This window comes from Corella eumyota, chromosome 5 (genome assembly GCF_963082875.1).
Source record: "Corella eumyota chromosome 5, kaCorEumy4.1, whole genome shotgun sequence".
NCBI classification, from domain to species: Eukaryota; Metazoa; Chordata; class Ascidiacea; order Phlebobranchia; family Corellidae; genus Corella; species Corella eumyota.
The window spans coordinates 13,027,728-13,041,018 of NC_137494.1; the positions used below are offsets into that span (position 1 = coordinate 13,027,728).

The window sequence follows — 13,291 nt, forward strand, 5'->3', positions numbered from 1 at the left end:
TTTACAGTACCGTACTACCGTTACTATTTTACAAACCAAATTTAAATTTTACTTTAAATATTTCTGGAAAATTAAATATTTCTGGGCTCCGAATAATGAAATGTTGCCAATTTATTTTTGAAATTTTTAATATAAATTAATTATTATTTAAAACCAAAGTACCATAGATACAAAACAACATAAAAATAAAATTTTAAATTAACACAAGTAAAAAAGTGTTTGTGCCTGCAAAGAAATGTAGGAGCAATATGTTTTTGTTGACGTAATAAATAGTTAGATTTTAAAACATTTTTGGCAACAAATTTATTAACAAAGTTAATATAAGCTTAAACTTATGTTAAAATGTACAGTGTTATGATGTTGTGGGAAAAAAAACAAATGTAAATCTATTTATTAGGTAGTTTTTGTCGTTTAAAAAGTAAGGGGAAGTCCCAGTGAGGGATTTTTATGGTATTTCATTACCTTTTCTGGCGCAATGTTTTTTTATTGAAATTATGTTTTTATTGAAATTACTATGCGCTGATTAAATATTATTGAGCTTGCTACTTAGCTAGGTGTTTATTCTAGTAAACATTTTAAAATTACAAACATTTTATAATTCGACATTTGAAATTGAAATCAAAATGGATTTAAGAATTGGAAAAAAACGAAAATATTCTAACGATTGGGTAAAAAATGACCCAGAATTTAAATACCCAAAATTGGATTCGACAACAGGTAATACTTCATAAATTATCAATTTTTTTTACATTGTAAGAAATGGCATATTTATGACTAAAATTTGTATATAAAAAATATGTTAAAGTCGCCTATATTGTAAAAAAAAACGTTTTGAAAATTTTAACATTTTGCAACGGCTTTTAAACTTAGAAAAGTAAAATTTTGTTCTAAAAGCGTTTAAGGTATCTAGTTTTGATTTTAACGTATTTTTAATATATTTAATATTAATATTTTATATTAAGGAGGCAAATTCGTATAACGTTACATGGTTTAGGTAGAACGGAAGTAATTAAACTTCGCATAAGCGAAATCGATTTATAAAATGCAACGACAACAATTTAACAAAATTAAAAACAAAAATAAAAAATTATAAAAAAATAAACCATTAATATTATATCATTTATATAAATATAACAAAATCACAATTACTCAAATTTTTTTAATTTACGAAAACTTTTTATTTAAATTACAAAAATTTGGTTTAAATTTATACAGTTTCTAGTTTTTATTTTATAGTATTAAATTTCAATGGTTTTAAAATTTTGTAATCCGATAACCTACATTTAAAAATAGAAGATTTTGCCATAATAAACAACAATAAAAAGCTTAAAATTTAACAGGCTATTGAATTCATAATTTGTAAAGACATCTGGAATAACATATAAGCTATACGGAATTGTATATAAAAAACATATTAATTTGAAATCAATATTTCAAAACATTTTAAAGTTTTGTTTTAAAATCTATTTTCTTTACACACTTTTTTAAAAATAAACAAAAAAGGGGTTGTCCAAAACAATAAGAAAAGGGCAATTAACCACCATTTATTTCTCCATAACATTTTCTCAACACATAAAACAGCGACACCAAAAATTAAAAAAAATCGCGCAAGTTTTATTACAAAATTTGCACAAGACAATTTGTAAACTTCGCTTTTAAAGGCCTCATAAAACGTCTAACTACTTTTACAGTTTATTTATACCCTTATTCTAACTCTAATATTATATGTCTAATAATATGTTATCATTATTTTATAATAGCTATAATTAATATATATATTTTCCCTATTATTTTTACGGCCTTTATTGATGCTTTTCCCTAATTATAAACTTGCCTATGCTTGTGTATACTACCTAATTTCACCTGTCTTTAAAACTGTCGTAACATTGCTTAAACATACAAATTATAGATAAAAAGTAGTGTCTCAAAATAGCTCGTTTTTGACACGTAGTAACCCCAAGTTTGCCTTATGACGTAATAAGTATAAACTATTACGCGGTTAGCTTTCGAATTGCGTTAAGTAACCAACAACAACTTGTTGGCATTGCAAATTTTGACATACCACGATTTTTAAAAAACTTTCGTTATATTTAAAGCGTACGCTACACATATGGTTTAAATTATTAATAGTTATGTAGGCTGTAGCTGCATTATTATAAACATATGTTAGAAAAGGCTTGTTTTATTATAAAAACAAACGACTTTAGAAATAGTTTGTTTACTAAAACACATTTAGTATTAAAATAATAAAGCAATATATTTGGGTTTGGTGACCATGCCATAACATACCTAAAATCTTTATGTAAACATTAATACTTTTGGCATGTTTTAAATCATTAAATTGATTTTGTCATTTTTTCCCGTCGCATTGTTGTAATATTAATTGTATATCGTATTTATTATTTACTTTTATCAATGTGCGAAAAACCAAAAAAATATATATATATATTTTACTATTAGTTTAACACTAAAGGTTAAAACAAAGGGTTAAAGTTTAATTTGTTTGATTAAGAGTTAGGCCTTAACTTATTTGCATATTATTGACGTCATTTTACCTATATACTTTATCCTCAAATACTTAGCTTTAAAAATAAATTCAGTTTCATCATTCTGAATACAGAAAAAAACAATATTTAAATTAAAAAATAGTAAAAACAAACTGAATTTTCTTACTTTAACTGTTGTTATGTTTTTTGACATATTAAAATAACATTTAACAAACATAGCGTTTTAGGCTATTACATTCTCCTTTTATTGCCTAATTTTTGTTTGAATAACAGTAACATTTGATATTTGCTTAATGATAACGTTAGCTAAAATAAAACGGCTTTATGTAGATAATAAGACTAGGTGTATGTAAAATAGCTATAATATCAACATTGTGTGTTAAATTTCTACTTGAAATATTGTTTTTTAGGTCCTGTGTTTAACATTAATGGAACTAAAATTGAGAAAAATTCAATATTTGGTTGTAATACAGTTTATCAAATTAATATGAATTTGGAAAATGGAGGTAAGTTTAAAATTTTTGCTCGTTTTAGAATAATAATTAGACAAAATAGACTGACAACGGCAGCTTGAGATTGTACTAGTAAAATATCAACCACCAATTTAATATCCCAAACTGCCACAGGCAACTCGAGACCGGGTCGGAGTAACTGATGTTACTCTATGTTTAAGTTGCGCATTCGACTTTCCCATATCGAGGATAAACATATATACAAAAAAATAGCTTGAACTATAAATTTAGCCATTCCCTGTACAGAGAAGTTGACAAAAGCATCATTCTAGGCCACTATCTTTTTTAATTTAATACCTATTTCCTTTTACACAACAAAGAAATTGTAAGTCTTTAGGTATTTTGTAGATAAACAGCCCCTTCCTCAGGCCTTAAAGAATAAGATTACCAGATTTCAAAGACCAACAACCGATTTTGTTAAAACGAAATTGTTTCAGAAAATAGAAAATGATATTCATGATATCAAGAAGCCTTTGGTATGCATTATTCATGGCTTTCCGGGCTCTGGGAAATCAGAAATCGGCTGTTCTCTTGCTGAATTATTCCCATTCGAAGAGTCAGACTTGTTTGTAAAATTCCATATTCAGTGCTCTGACAAACGCCATGTTATCAAAGACGAATTGGTCAAACTACTAAATGAAATTAAGAGCAATAATTTGCTGCCGCCTGGACAAAACCTCGAAGCAGTCAAGGCCCATTTGAACGACGGTTACCCCGATCCGTTTATCGATATTTTAAACACGATCCAACTACCAGTACTCATACTAATAGAAGACCCGACTCGAAGCGAACGAAAGTTTCTGAAACAATTTGTAACTTCGTGCCTAAAAGCGGAGTCGTGTATACATTTATATATTACTGCCCGCAACAAAAACATTGGCTTGCCAGGATATGGCAGAACTAAATCACTAGAGAATTGTGTATACTATCAAGTAGATGGGTTCAGCATTGACGAAGCTATCGAATTCCTTCAACCCCGTGACAATGATGATATAGAGCTGCAAGCGGTGAAAGTAATCGCTGAAAAAATAAGCTGCTCTCCGCTTGGCCTTATAGCAGTAAGGGCACACTGCCATCAGGTGGACATGTCTTATGAGGATTATTTGGATTATTTCACTGACCCGGAAACCCAATTATTTGCTCACAATAGCGAGATAGAGCACTTAAAAGCCGAATACGGAGATCACGTCATTCATCTGTTTACAGCTATTGTTACGTTGCTTAAACCGGTAGATGGCGCTAGTGCGTTAGCGGACAACGCGTGGACGCTCATGAAAATGGCGTCGTACTGCCACCATGCGGGTATTCCGCCGCTAATGTTCGAGCGATTTTTACAGCAAAATCGCCAAGATGAAGATATTTCAGTTAAAGCGCTAAGTCACAAAAATAGGGTTGAAGCGGGGGCGGCGATCACCCATTTATCGGACAGTGGAATCTGTAAACTAGACGGAGCCAAAAAAAGTAACCGCGATTGTGTAATTTCGTACCATCAAGCAGTAGCTACAGCTGTCCAAATGGCAATTAAGTCAGAACCTACATCGTATCTAGAATACCTGAAGCAAACGGTCACCGCTTTGGCTAGCATGGTCCATAAAGACATGCGACAAACTAAAGACAATCAGTTTATGAACAAAATGGCGCCGCATATTGAAGCCGTAATCAGCCACGCTGAAGAAAAGATGAATTTTGATAAGACAATAAGTTTAGACAAGAGCAATTTCTTGTTTTGGATGTTGATGTGTCATCTTTATGAAGTGATAGGCATTGTAAGGAGTCTCGGTACTTTGTCCTACAAAGAGAGTTCAGAGAATAGCCTAAACAAAGCAACGCAAGTGATATTTAACTTTATATCAATCCTTACGAAAAACGCTACTAGCATAGAATCCGTGAGTTTAAAACCCGATAAGCCCTACCAAGAACTAGCTAATGACATTGTCCAGGGCAGCATTAAAGCAGGGGACAAGATTTTACCGTCGTTTGGGTCAGGAGTATTGGATGAATACATTTCGAATATCTTGCAGATGAAAGACAAAGAATTAGATTACTTGAAAACAAGAGAAAACGAAAAGGCTGACGACATTGACAAAATCCGAGAAAGGTACAACAAGTCCGTGGGCCTAAATACTGACACCATCACAGACATAAGAAACTGTGCGACTCTGTTTCTAAACGAAGACAGGCATTGTCGAATGATATTCTGCGAAAGGCTGGCCTCGATTTTGCACACTTGGGGTCGCGTTTTACTATACTACAACGTTGACATAACGCCAGATTTTCGAGACCGCTTTAAGTTTTATTCGCAACTGTCGAGAGAAATATCAAGGCAATGTTTTGAAGATACCAAAGTCAGAATCTTATTCGAGCACTTAGCCTCTATAAGCGTCGTCCCTATAATGATAAAAGGTCTTAGCAAGACCAATACTCTAGAAAAAGATAAAACACATTTGGAGTGTCGTGAAATCCTATTGTCTTTAATAGAATGCGAGAACGATGTAGGTTCTGACGATGACTACTACGAGCATGGTCATGTTAAAGAAATCCAAGGTTCAGAGTACACTAAAATGATTCTACGGCGATTTCTTATTCGAATCAATGCGCGGTTGTTGAACTCACACAAAAACGACCCTGAATTTATTAAATCTGGTGACGAAACTTACGACGAACTAAAATCACTTTCCATTAAAAACAAGGAGTTGATTATGGCGCCAAAATGCTTAGTCTATTGTGGAAAATACCAAGCTGCAAAGGGTGATTACAGTCGAAGCGCGGATGACTTTTTAGCCGCCCTAGAAGCAGGAATTCGCCAATCTAGTAACCTATACGCTTGGGCGTGCTACAACCTAGCTAGAGTTGTTAATACTGGCGACCTTTCAACCCACAAGAATGCTGCCATTATTCGATGCCAAGACGCGCTTGACCAGAAGGAACAACCAGACGGTGACTTAATTGAAAAACTAACCGTGCTTTTAAAAGCCCTCAAACAATGAAAATTGTCAAATAAATATTTTTGTTGTAAATTACCCATTTTGTTTTAAGTTTTTTCTTTTTTTAATTGTGCAATAAAAACGTAATAAATGTTTTAGATACCTAAAATAAATGTTTTTATAAACTTAAAAAGATGTCAATTAACACAAGCATAGGGGGTATTAAATTTTTAAAGATTTATAGGACAGTTCTCTTTAAAAACAAACAAAATTGTAATTAAAATTTTTACCAATAAAATCTAATTTCAATCAACAAATAATAAAAACGCTCTAACGTTTTAAAAATACTATTAAATAAAAATATTGAGGACAAAAAAAAGGATATAAAAAAAAGAAAAACTCGTGATACAAAAAGTTTGTTATTAACCCACAATAGTCAAAACCGTTGTTTGTTTATATCGTTTATCCTCAACTCGTGGTCCTTTTATTTCCAAACAGTAACCAAACTTAAAACGACTTTACTGTTGAACAAGCTGTATTAAAACACATAAAAATGTCATAATTTTTGTAGAAACCTAACGCAATAAAAACAGTTGTTATTTAGACTGTTAAAGTGTATAAAATCCACAAACGATTTATAATAAAGTTAGAGAGGTAAAGGAATTAAGTTCAATTAAAGTAATCGATTTATACATTGGTCATATATTTAGATTAGGTACAACCCCATTTTGTTTTTTTCTAAATGTCCCTATATGAAAAAATGTATTTATTCTTTCTGTAGAGAATATTAAAAACTGTTTTATTTTTCCAGAAAATAATACCCAACCTCAATTCTTAAATAAAAAATCTTAATTACAATTTTACAAATATGGGAGATGCTGATATTCACGTTAAGAACATGGAGGCAATATCCGACCAACTTGGATTTCTAATAGTAAACGAAGAAGGTGCCGTACTTAATTCACATGGGGATTTAATAAACGATGTTAACACGGCCAAAGTTTTAGCAAGAATGGTAAAATTAGCTTGGAAAGTGAAGCTCGGAAATCAAAGTGATCAAGTTAATAGACTGAGTCTGATTTTTTCGAATCACATGTACATGGCAACCGTATCTAAGGGACGAATTTATGTTGTTAAGCGACCGTATTTACCATAAAAAACTTTTATTTTATTTTTGGAATTATATTGATTATTATATATTTAACATAAAAAAAATTATTTTTTATTAAAAATAATGTAAACACTGTTTAAAATATGTTTTTATTTATTTTGAACATTATTTTTTAAATTAAATTTTTATGCATCATTCTATATATTATTACCAAGGTTTAAAAATGTTAATAAAATTGTAAACGAATTTTAAATTAAATTTACATATTGGTTGAATAATATTAATTCATGTATCTACACAAAAAATATAGATGTTTTTATTTTAGTAAATTTATATTAAAATTAATAGAATGGAATTTTCACCTCCTACTAAAAAAGGTAAAAAAAAGAAAGTGATAAAATAATAAATAATAATGCAAACTAACATCATTTATATAAGCTTATGCAAAATCTGTATTTAAAATCAATTTTTTTTATTTACATATATCAAGACATAAAATTATATGATTTTTTTTGTAATATTTTTAATTTCTGCTTAACTATTTATCTACATAAAATCCAAACAAAATATTTTTTTAATTTTAAAGCTACAACATTTAATAAGTAAAATAAATCTTTTGATAATTAAAGGTGGAAATCAAGGAATGTTAAAAAGATCAAGTCGAGAAAAAAGACAAAAGAAATTCTTTGATGAACCAGTGAAAATAAAACCAATTTTAAAAGTTAAAATTAAACCGAAATCAAAGTTGCCTGAAAATAAGTAAAAAAAATTCTAATTGGTCAAAATAAATAAGTAAAAAAAATTATTTTTTATAATATATTCAATTAGTTATTTTAATTATATATATACAAAATCTTTTGCATAAAATTTTATGTTATTTAAAAATTCCAGACTAGCTAAGGCAAATGAAGTACTTTGTTCAGCTACAGAAATTGATGTTACAACAACATCAACCAAGGTAAAAACTTAAACTAAAAAAGGCATTTATTTAACAAATAAATACTTCAAAGTTCTACATCCATATAGAATGGAGCCTAGTGGACGTAATATTTATGTATGTATAAGTATGTCCAATTAATAATCCTACAAAATTTAAAATACTGCCGTTTTTGGTGCAAGGGTAAATTATTAAGGGCAAATATTGGTAAAAAGTTGCAACCATATTACAACAATTAAAATCCTGACTGGCGAGCTATTGCCTGGTTTAGACTAAAGTATAGAAATACAGACAGAATTAACATAGTTCAAATTTTTTTTTAGGTAGATGACGAAGATGCTTGGCTAGATGCTTTGGAGAAAGGAGAACTGGATGACAAAGGTGATCTTCCAAGGAGGAAAGATCCACTTCTCACTGCTCGTCAAAGAGCAAAGTTAGATCGGAATGATAATTTAATCGAAGAGGTGGTTCTTCCTAAAGAGGAGCTAACAGAAGAGCAAAAGATAAAAAAGGATGAAAAGAATAGGAAAAGAAAATTACAGGTAATTCAAAAAATAAATTTTAAATTATCCGAATATTTATTTTTCCTCAATTTTGAAAAGCTAATTTATTTTTTATAACACTTTTACAAATTATTTTTTAGGCTGTCAAAAGAGCTGAAGAAAATAAAAACCAAACGATTAAAAAACTAGTCGAAGGGACAAGACAAAATAAAGACAAGTCAAAAAATGCAACACAAAACAACCAATCAATGATTAAATATATAAGTACTATTAACACATGGTCTTTATGTTATCCAGAAGGTTACGACTACCCTTTGAAACCAACAAAACCATCACCAGTTTTAAAGAAAAAATTTTGCGAAATTTGTAATGCCCCTAAAAAATATAACTGTTCGAAAACCGGTGTTAATTTGTGTAGCTTGAAATGCTATAAAGTGAATTTATCCAATAAAAATATTGTATTAGTTTCTTAGCATTTGTTTGTATGTTTTTCGTTTTAAATTTAATAGAATATTGAAAAAAATTATGTTTTTTGGGGAAAAAATTTATATGTTTTAAGAAATCAAATAGATTATAAGCTAAAAAATGAAAAGTTAGTATTAAAAAAGAATATTTAGGTTTCTAATTATGTAAAAAAACGGAATAAAAATTGGCAATAAATCAGATTTGGGATTGCAATTAAACGACAATCTGATTTTATATAATACTTTTTTAAAACACAAGTTTTAAATATCTAGTTATCAATTAAAAAACTTTTCATTTTAAATATTATATATTAAAAAAATTAAATTAATAGTTTCTTTGTTATTTAACAGGAATTTGCGTAATTGCCGAATAGATCACGTGACGCGATACTCGCTTGTGATTGGCCAAACGCGACCTGTTCTGTCAGTGGTCGGGCAATTTTGGAGGCCATTTTCTATTCGCCATTCAAGAAATTCCCAGATCCAATCAGAAAGGTTATCATAAAAGTAAGTCAATTCAACGATATTTATAACTGAATAGTTTGTTCACTAGCACTAACTAAAGCGTTTTTGTATTTTCTGTTAGTTTTTATTTATTTTTTGCTATTCGAGTTTTTAGGCTAAGCAGACAAAATTTTTGACATAACTTTATTTTTGTTTCTGTCCGCCTAAAAGCGCATTGCTACAAGCGTTTAAATGACCACAAAAACTTAATTATGAAGATACAAAAGAAAAATACTTTAAAAATAATCAAAATGTTAAAAGTAAAGATAATATTTATGGTTTTTAGACTGACAATAATTTATAATTAAAATTAAATTACAGAATCTCATATTTTCAAAAAAGTTATACCCAATAGCAAAAATAACATTATAAAATAAAGCAAAAAATAATTTATTATTTGTTACAGATTCTTGCCAAGCAATTGCGGTACAACGACAAACAGACAAATTATGGAAGGGCAAACGGTTAATGTCGCTAGTGGAGAAAACTCCATACAAGCGCAACTTGTTCAAACAACAGGACCTAATGGCCAACCCACGTTTCAGGTTAATTAAACCACAAATATTTAATTCAACTTACAAAAATTAAAATCTAATTCAGAAATATCAAAAAAAAGAATAACTTGGATGTCTAAAAAAATAGGCCTATATCATATATTCGAAAATAACTTTCGTCCTAATTTCTGTTATCCAAGTTTTTGTGTTTCAAATCATTTTTAATATAATGCCTATGTTTGTAAAATAGTTGACCTAATAAATGCAATTAAAACAATAAAAAATAAAAATGTAATTATTTTTACTGAAAAAAAACACAGATTTCATTGCCTAAATATTTTCAATATTAACACCCCGAAATTAATTGATTTTTAAAAAACAACTATACCTACTAACAAGTGGTGTTAAAATATTTTTAAACCTTAAAAAATAATGTTTTTAGTTGGTTACGATGAATGGGAATCAACTGATTCAACAACCAGTTCAACAACAACAACAACAACAAATTGTAATACAATCTGGTAACAACCAATTAAACCAATCTGTTCAGGTAAATAACATCAAAAAATAAGTCAATAATCTTTATTTTTGTATTTATTTATCCTCGATGCGGGAAGGTCGACTTTCTAGTCTAAACATAGAGTAACATCAGTTACTCTGACCCAGTCTCAAGTTACCTTTATCAGTTTGGGATATTATGTTGAATATAATTGCCCGATAATTATTAGCTGCTGATTAAGTGTTTGCACAGCAAGAATTTATAAGCTTAAGAGCACCTTACTTATGGAAGCAGTGGGAATTGAACCCAAGAACACTGTAGTAAAGCTAAATGTACTAACCACTATATAACGCTGCCAGTTAATTAAATCAGGGGTTATAATTTTTTTATTTTTAGGAGGTAAATATCGGTCAAAATCAAAGTAATATTCAATTTATTCAAACTGCAACTGGTTTGCAAGTACAAGGATTAAACAACAACGCAGCTCAAATTGTTGTGCAACAACCACAACAGCAACAACAACAGGTTCAACAAAAACTAAACACCTAAAATTTCACAAACCAAAAGTTTACTTTCTCAACCAAATCTTTTATATAAAATTTTTAGGTTCCTGCTGGTATGGCACAAGTTATTTTACAAACAGATGGAAATAACTCAAACCCAACACAACTAATTCAAGTAATTCTAAAATTTAAAGTTGATTAGATAAACCAAATTAGACACCATTATGTAAAAATCCTATGACACCATCTTTAACGCTAATATTGTCTCAAAAAAGATAAAATTTTAAATATATATATACTTTATATTTAAAAAAATCTTAATTTAAACTTAGAATATTTAGCGCTACAGAATTTTATCAATTCAGGTAACAAAATTTATTATTTTTTATTTAAATTCAGGTTGGCAACAGTACTCAAGGAGGCCAGGTTGTTTTACAACAAGTCAACCCACAAAGCGTCACAGCAAACTCTATAAACTTGGGTGGAATGCAAAATAGTGGAATTATAATGGTAAGAGTTAAACTATTAAGAAAAAATAAAAGCTAATGCCATAAGTCAGTGTTGCTTAAACACTAAGGACTTATTAATCATCAAAAATTTATAATCATCAAAAATTTATTTTTACCCTTATTTACCCACAGATGGTCCCAAATGGCAACGGGACCTTACAAAGGGTGCAACTAGGTTCAGGTTCGACTACCGGGGCTGAGGTTTTGGAAGAAGAACCTCTATATGTAAACGCAAAACAATATCACAGAATTTTAAAAAGGAGACAAGCTAGAGCCAAGTTAGAAGCTGACGGAAGATTACCAAAAGAAAGAAAGGTAAGACACCACAAAAACTTTAAACAACTGTAAAACCAAATATATTAAATACATTTTTTATTCAATAACTCAATAAAAAAAAATTTTGTCTATTTTTGGCCAAAATTTTGTGAACCCGTATTAATTTTTCAAAATATATCCGACAGAAATACCTGCATGAGTCACGGCACAAACATGCCATGATGAGAAACAGAGGCAACGGCGGGCGATTCAACTCAGGGGGCAATAAGGTAAAAATATTAAATTTTTTTATTTGATTGGTTATATATATATAAATCTTAAGTATGTCAAATTTAAAAGCCTTTAAAATAAATAAACTACCATTTGTGGTGAGCAGATAAATTATCACAGGCACATATTAGTTACAATTTAAGACCATACAAAGACAATTAAATTAAAAGTAATTGACTAGTTTACATGAAAATAACAATTTTCTTAATTTTAGGACGACGATTTTGTATCTGAACTCCATACCAGTATTGACAATATGACCACATCACATCACACCAACACACAAAATCAGAAACCTCTTATATCTACAACTACAAGTGGGTCAGATTACAGTAACCAAGAAGCTACGGACATTATGTTAAAAAACCTTTTAGACGAGAGCACTCGAATTTCACAGCATAATATGAACCATGTTTTGTTAGGGTCGGCCGATATTTTATTACAGTCTAATGCACAAGAGCAACTTTTAGGTAAAAATAATAATTCAACTAGGGAATTTACATCAATAACGTCTTCAGGGCTATAGTTCAATAACACCCCCTATTTATTTAGGGGGGGGGCAAAAAAGTATTACAAACAGACGCTTTCGCTAAAAATTAAGTCGCCCCACTAATTGTTTACCCCCTAATTTAAAAGGGTGTAGGGGTATATTATTTATTTGTGGGTGATGTGTAAAAATTTTTTGATATTTTTTTTTCACCATTTTTGCCAAACTGTTACATTTATGTTTTTTCTGTGACTTTGTGATTGATATTTTTTGTATAAACTTTAGTTTGTATAGGCTACTGCCAAAAGAGTTATTTATTTACAAAATATATATATAAATATGTTATAAAAACAATTAAAAAGTGTTTTTTATTATTAGTGTGTCACCCTTTTTCTGCTTTACAAAAATACGAGCTTTTTTTTTAAATTGTGTTTTTTTTCTTTGTTAAATATGTTCTTTTTCGCAAGGGCACCAATTTTAATTTTTTTTTCGGCATAAAATAAATTACCTGCTTTTCCAATGATGTTGTATTTTCTAACAGAAAAATTTTTACATATTTTATATTTTAAAATATAAAACTCAAGGGCAATTTAATTCAAAGTAAAGATAAGAACATAAAATACTATTTTTAGGACTTATGTGTCTAGGTTCGATTACCACCGCTGCTATTTTACATTTTTTCTTAGACTTTGAAAATTCTTCCTTATGTTAATCTGTAATACATAAAACAGGTAAGTCAAGAGACAGTACAACAATTTACTAAAAATATTTGTAGGTTTGGTAATCCTGAA

General features: G+C 29.4%; 3 protein-coding genes across 3 annotated transcripts; all 3 read left to right on the forward strand.

Annotated features, from left to right (window-relative positions):
• The first annotated feature begins 618 nt into the window (after positions 1-618).
• Positions 619-6,006, forward strand: LOC145753525 (uncharacterized). The gene is made up of 3 exons (XM_082569930.1): positions 619-717; positions 2,918-3,013; positions 3,368-6,006. Exons 1-3 carry the CDS (start codon positions 624-626, stop codon positions 6,004-6,006), a joined length of 2,829 nt encoding a protein of 942 aa, XP_082426056.1. The 5' UTR covers positions 619-623.
• A 1,111-nt stretch (positions 6,007-7,117) lies between these two features.
• On the forward strand, positions 7,118-8,967 carry LOC145753527 (INO80 complex subunit B-like). The gene is made up of 5 exons (XM_082569931.1): positions 7,118-7,431; positions 7,684-7,813; positions 7,946-8,012; positions 8,315-8,533; positions 8,635-8,967. Exons 1-5 carry the CDS (start codon positions 7,404-7,406, stop codon positions 8,965-8,967), a joined length of 777 nt encoding a protein of 258 aa, XP_082426057.1. The 5' UTR covers positions 7,118-7,403.
• Positions 8,968-9,422: 455 nt separating this feature from the next.
• Positions 9,423-13,014, forward strand: LOC145752815 (uncharacterized). Its single transcript, XM_082569160.1, has 9 exons — positions 9,423-9,465; positions 9,869-10,007; positions 10,399-10,506; positions 10,852-10,980; positions 11,062-11,133; positions 11,358-11,468; positions 11,600-11,782; positions 11,929-12,012; positions 12,228-13,014. Exons 2-9 carry the CDS (start codon positions 9,912-9,914, stop codon positions 12,537-12,539), a joined length of 1,095 nt encoding a protein of 364 aa, XP_082425286.1. The 5' UTR covers positions 9,423-9,465; positions 9,869-9,911; the 3' UTR covers positions 12,540-13,014.
• The last annotated feature ends 277 nt before the right edge of the window (positions 13,015-13,291 follow it).

Bases quoted from the DNA above. Each gene is read 5' to 3' on its own strand.
- LOC145752815 (XM_082569160.1), top strand. From the start codon at position 9,912: ATGGAAGGGCAAACGGTTAATGTCGCTAGTGGAGAAAACTCCATACAA. The intron at 10,507-10,851 runs GTAAATAACATC...TTTTATTTTTAG, and splicing joins AATTAAACCAATCTGTTCAG to GAGGTAAATATCGGTCAAAA. The intron at 10,981-11,061 runs GTTCAACAAAAA...TAAAATTTTTAG, and splicing joins CACAACAGCAACAACAACAG to GTTCCTGCTGGTATGGCACA.
- LOC145753525 (XM_082569930.1), top strand. From the start codon at position 624: ATGGATTTAAGAATTGGAAAAAAACGAAAATATTCTAACGATTGGGTA. The intron at 718-2,917 runs GTAATACTTCAT...ATTGTTTTTTAG, and splicing joins AAAATTGGATTCGACAACAG to GTCCTGTGTTTAACATTAAT. The intron at 3,014-3,367 runs GTAAGTTTAAAA...GGTATTTTGTAG, and splicing joins TATGAATTTGGAAAATGGAG to ATAAACAGCCCCTTCCTCAG.
- LOC145753527 (XM_082569931.1), top strand. From the start codon at position 7,404: ATGGAATTTTCACCTCCTACTAAAAAAG. The intron at 7,432-7,683 runs GTAAAAAAAAGA...TGATAATTAAAG, and splicing joins TTCACCTCCTACTAAAAAAG to GTGGAAATCAAGGAATGTTA. The intron at 8,013-8,314 runs GTAAAAACTTAA...ATTTTTTTTTAG, and splicing joins TTACAACAACATCAACCAAG to GTAGATGACGAAGATGCTTG.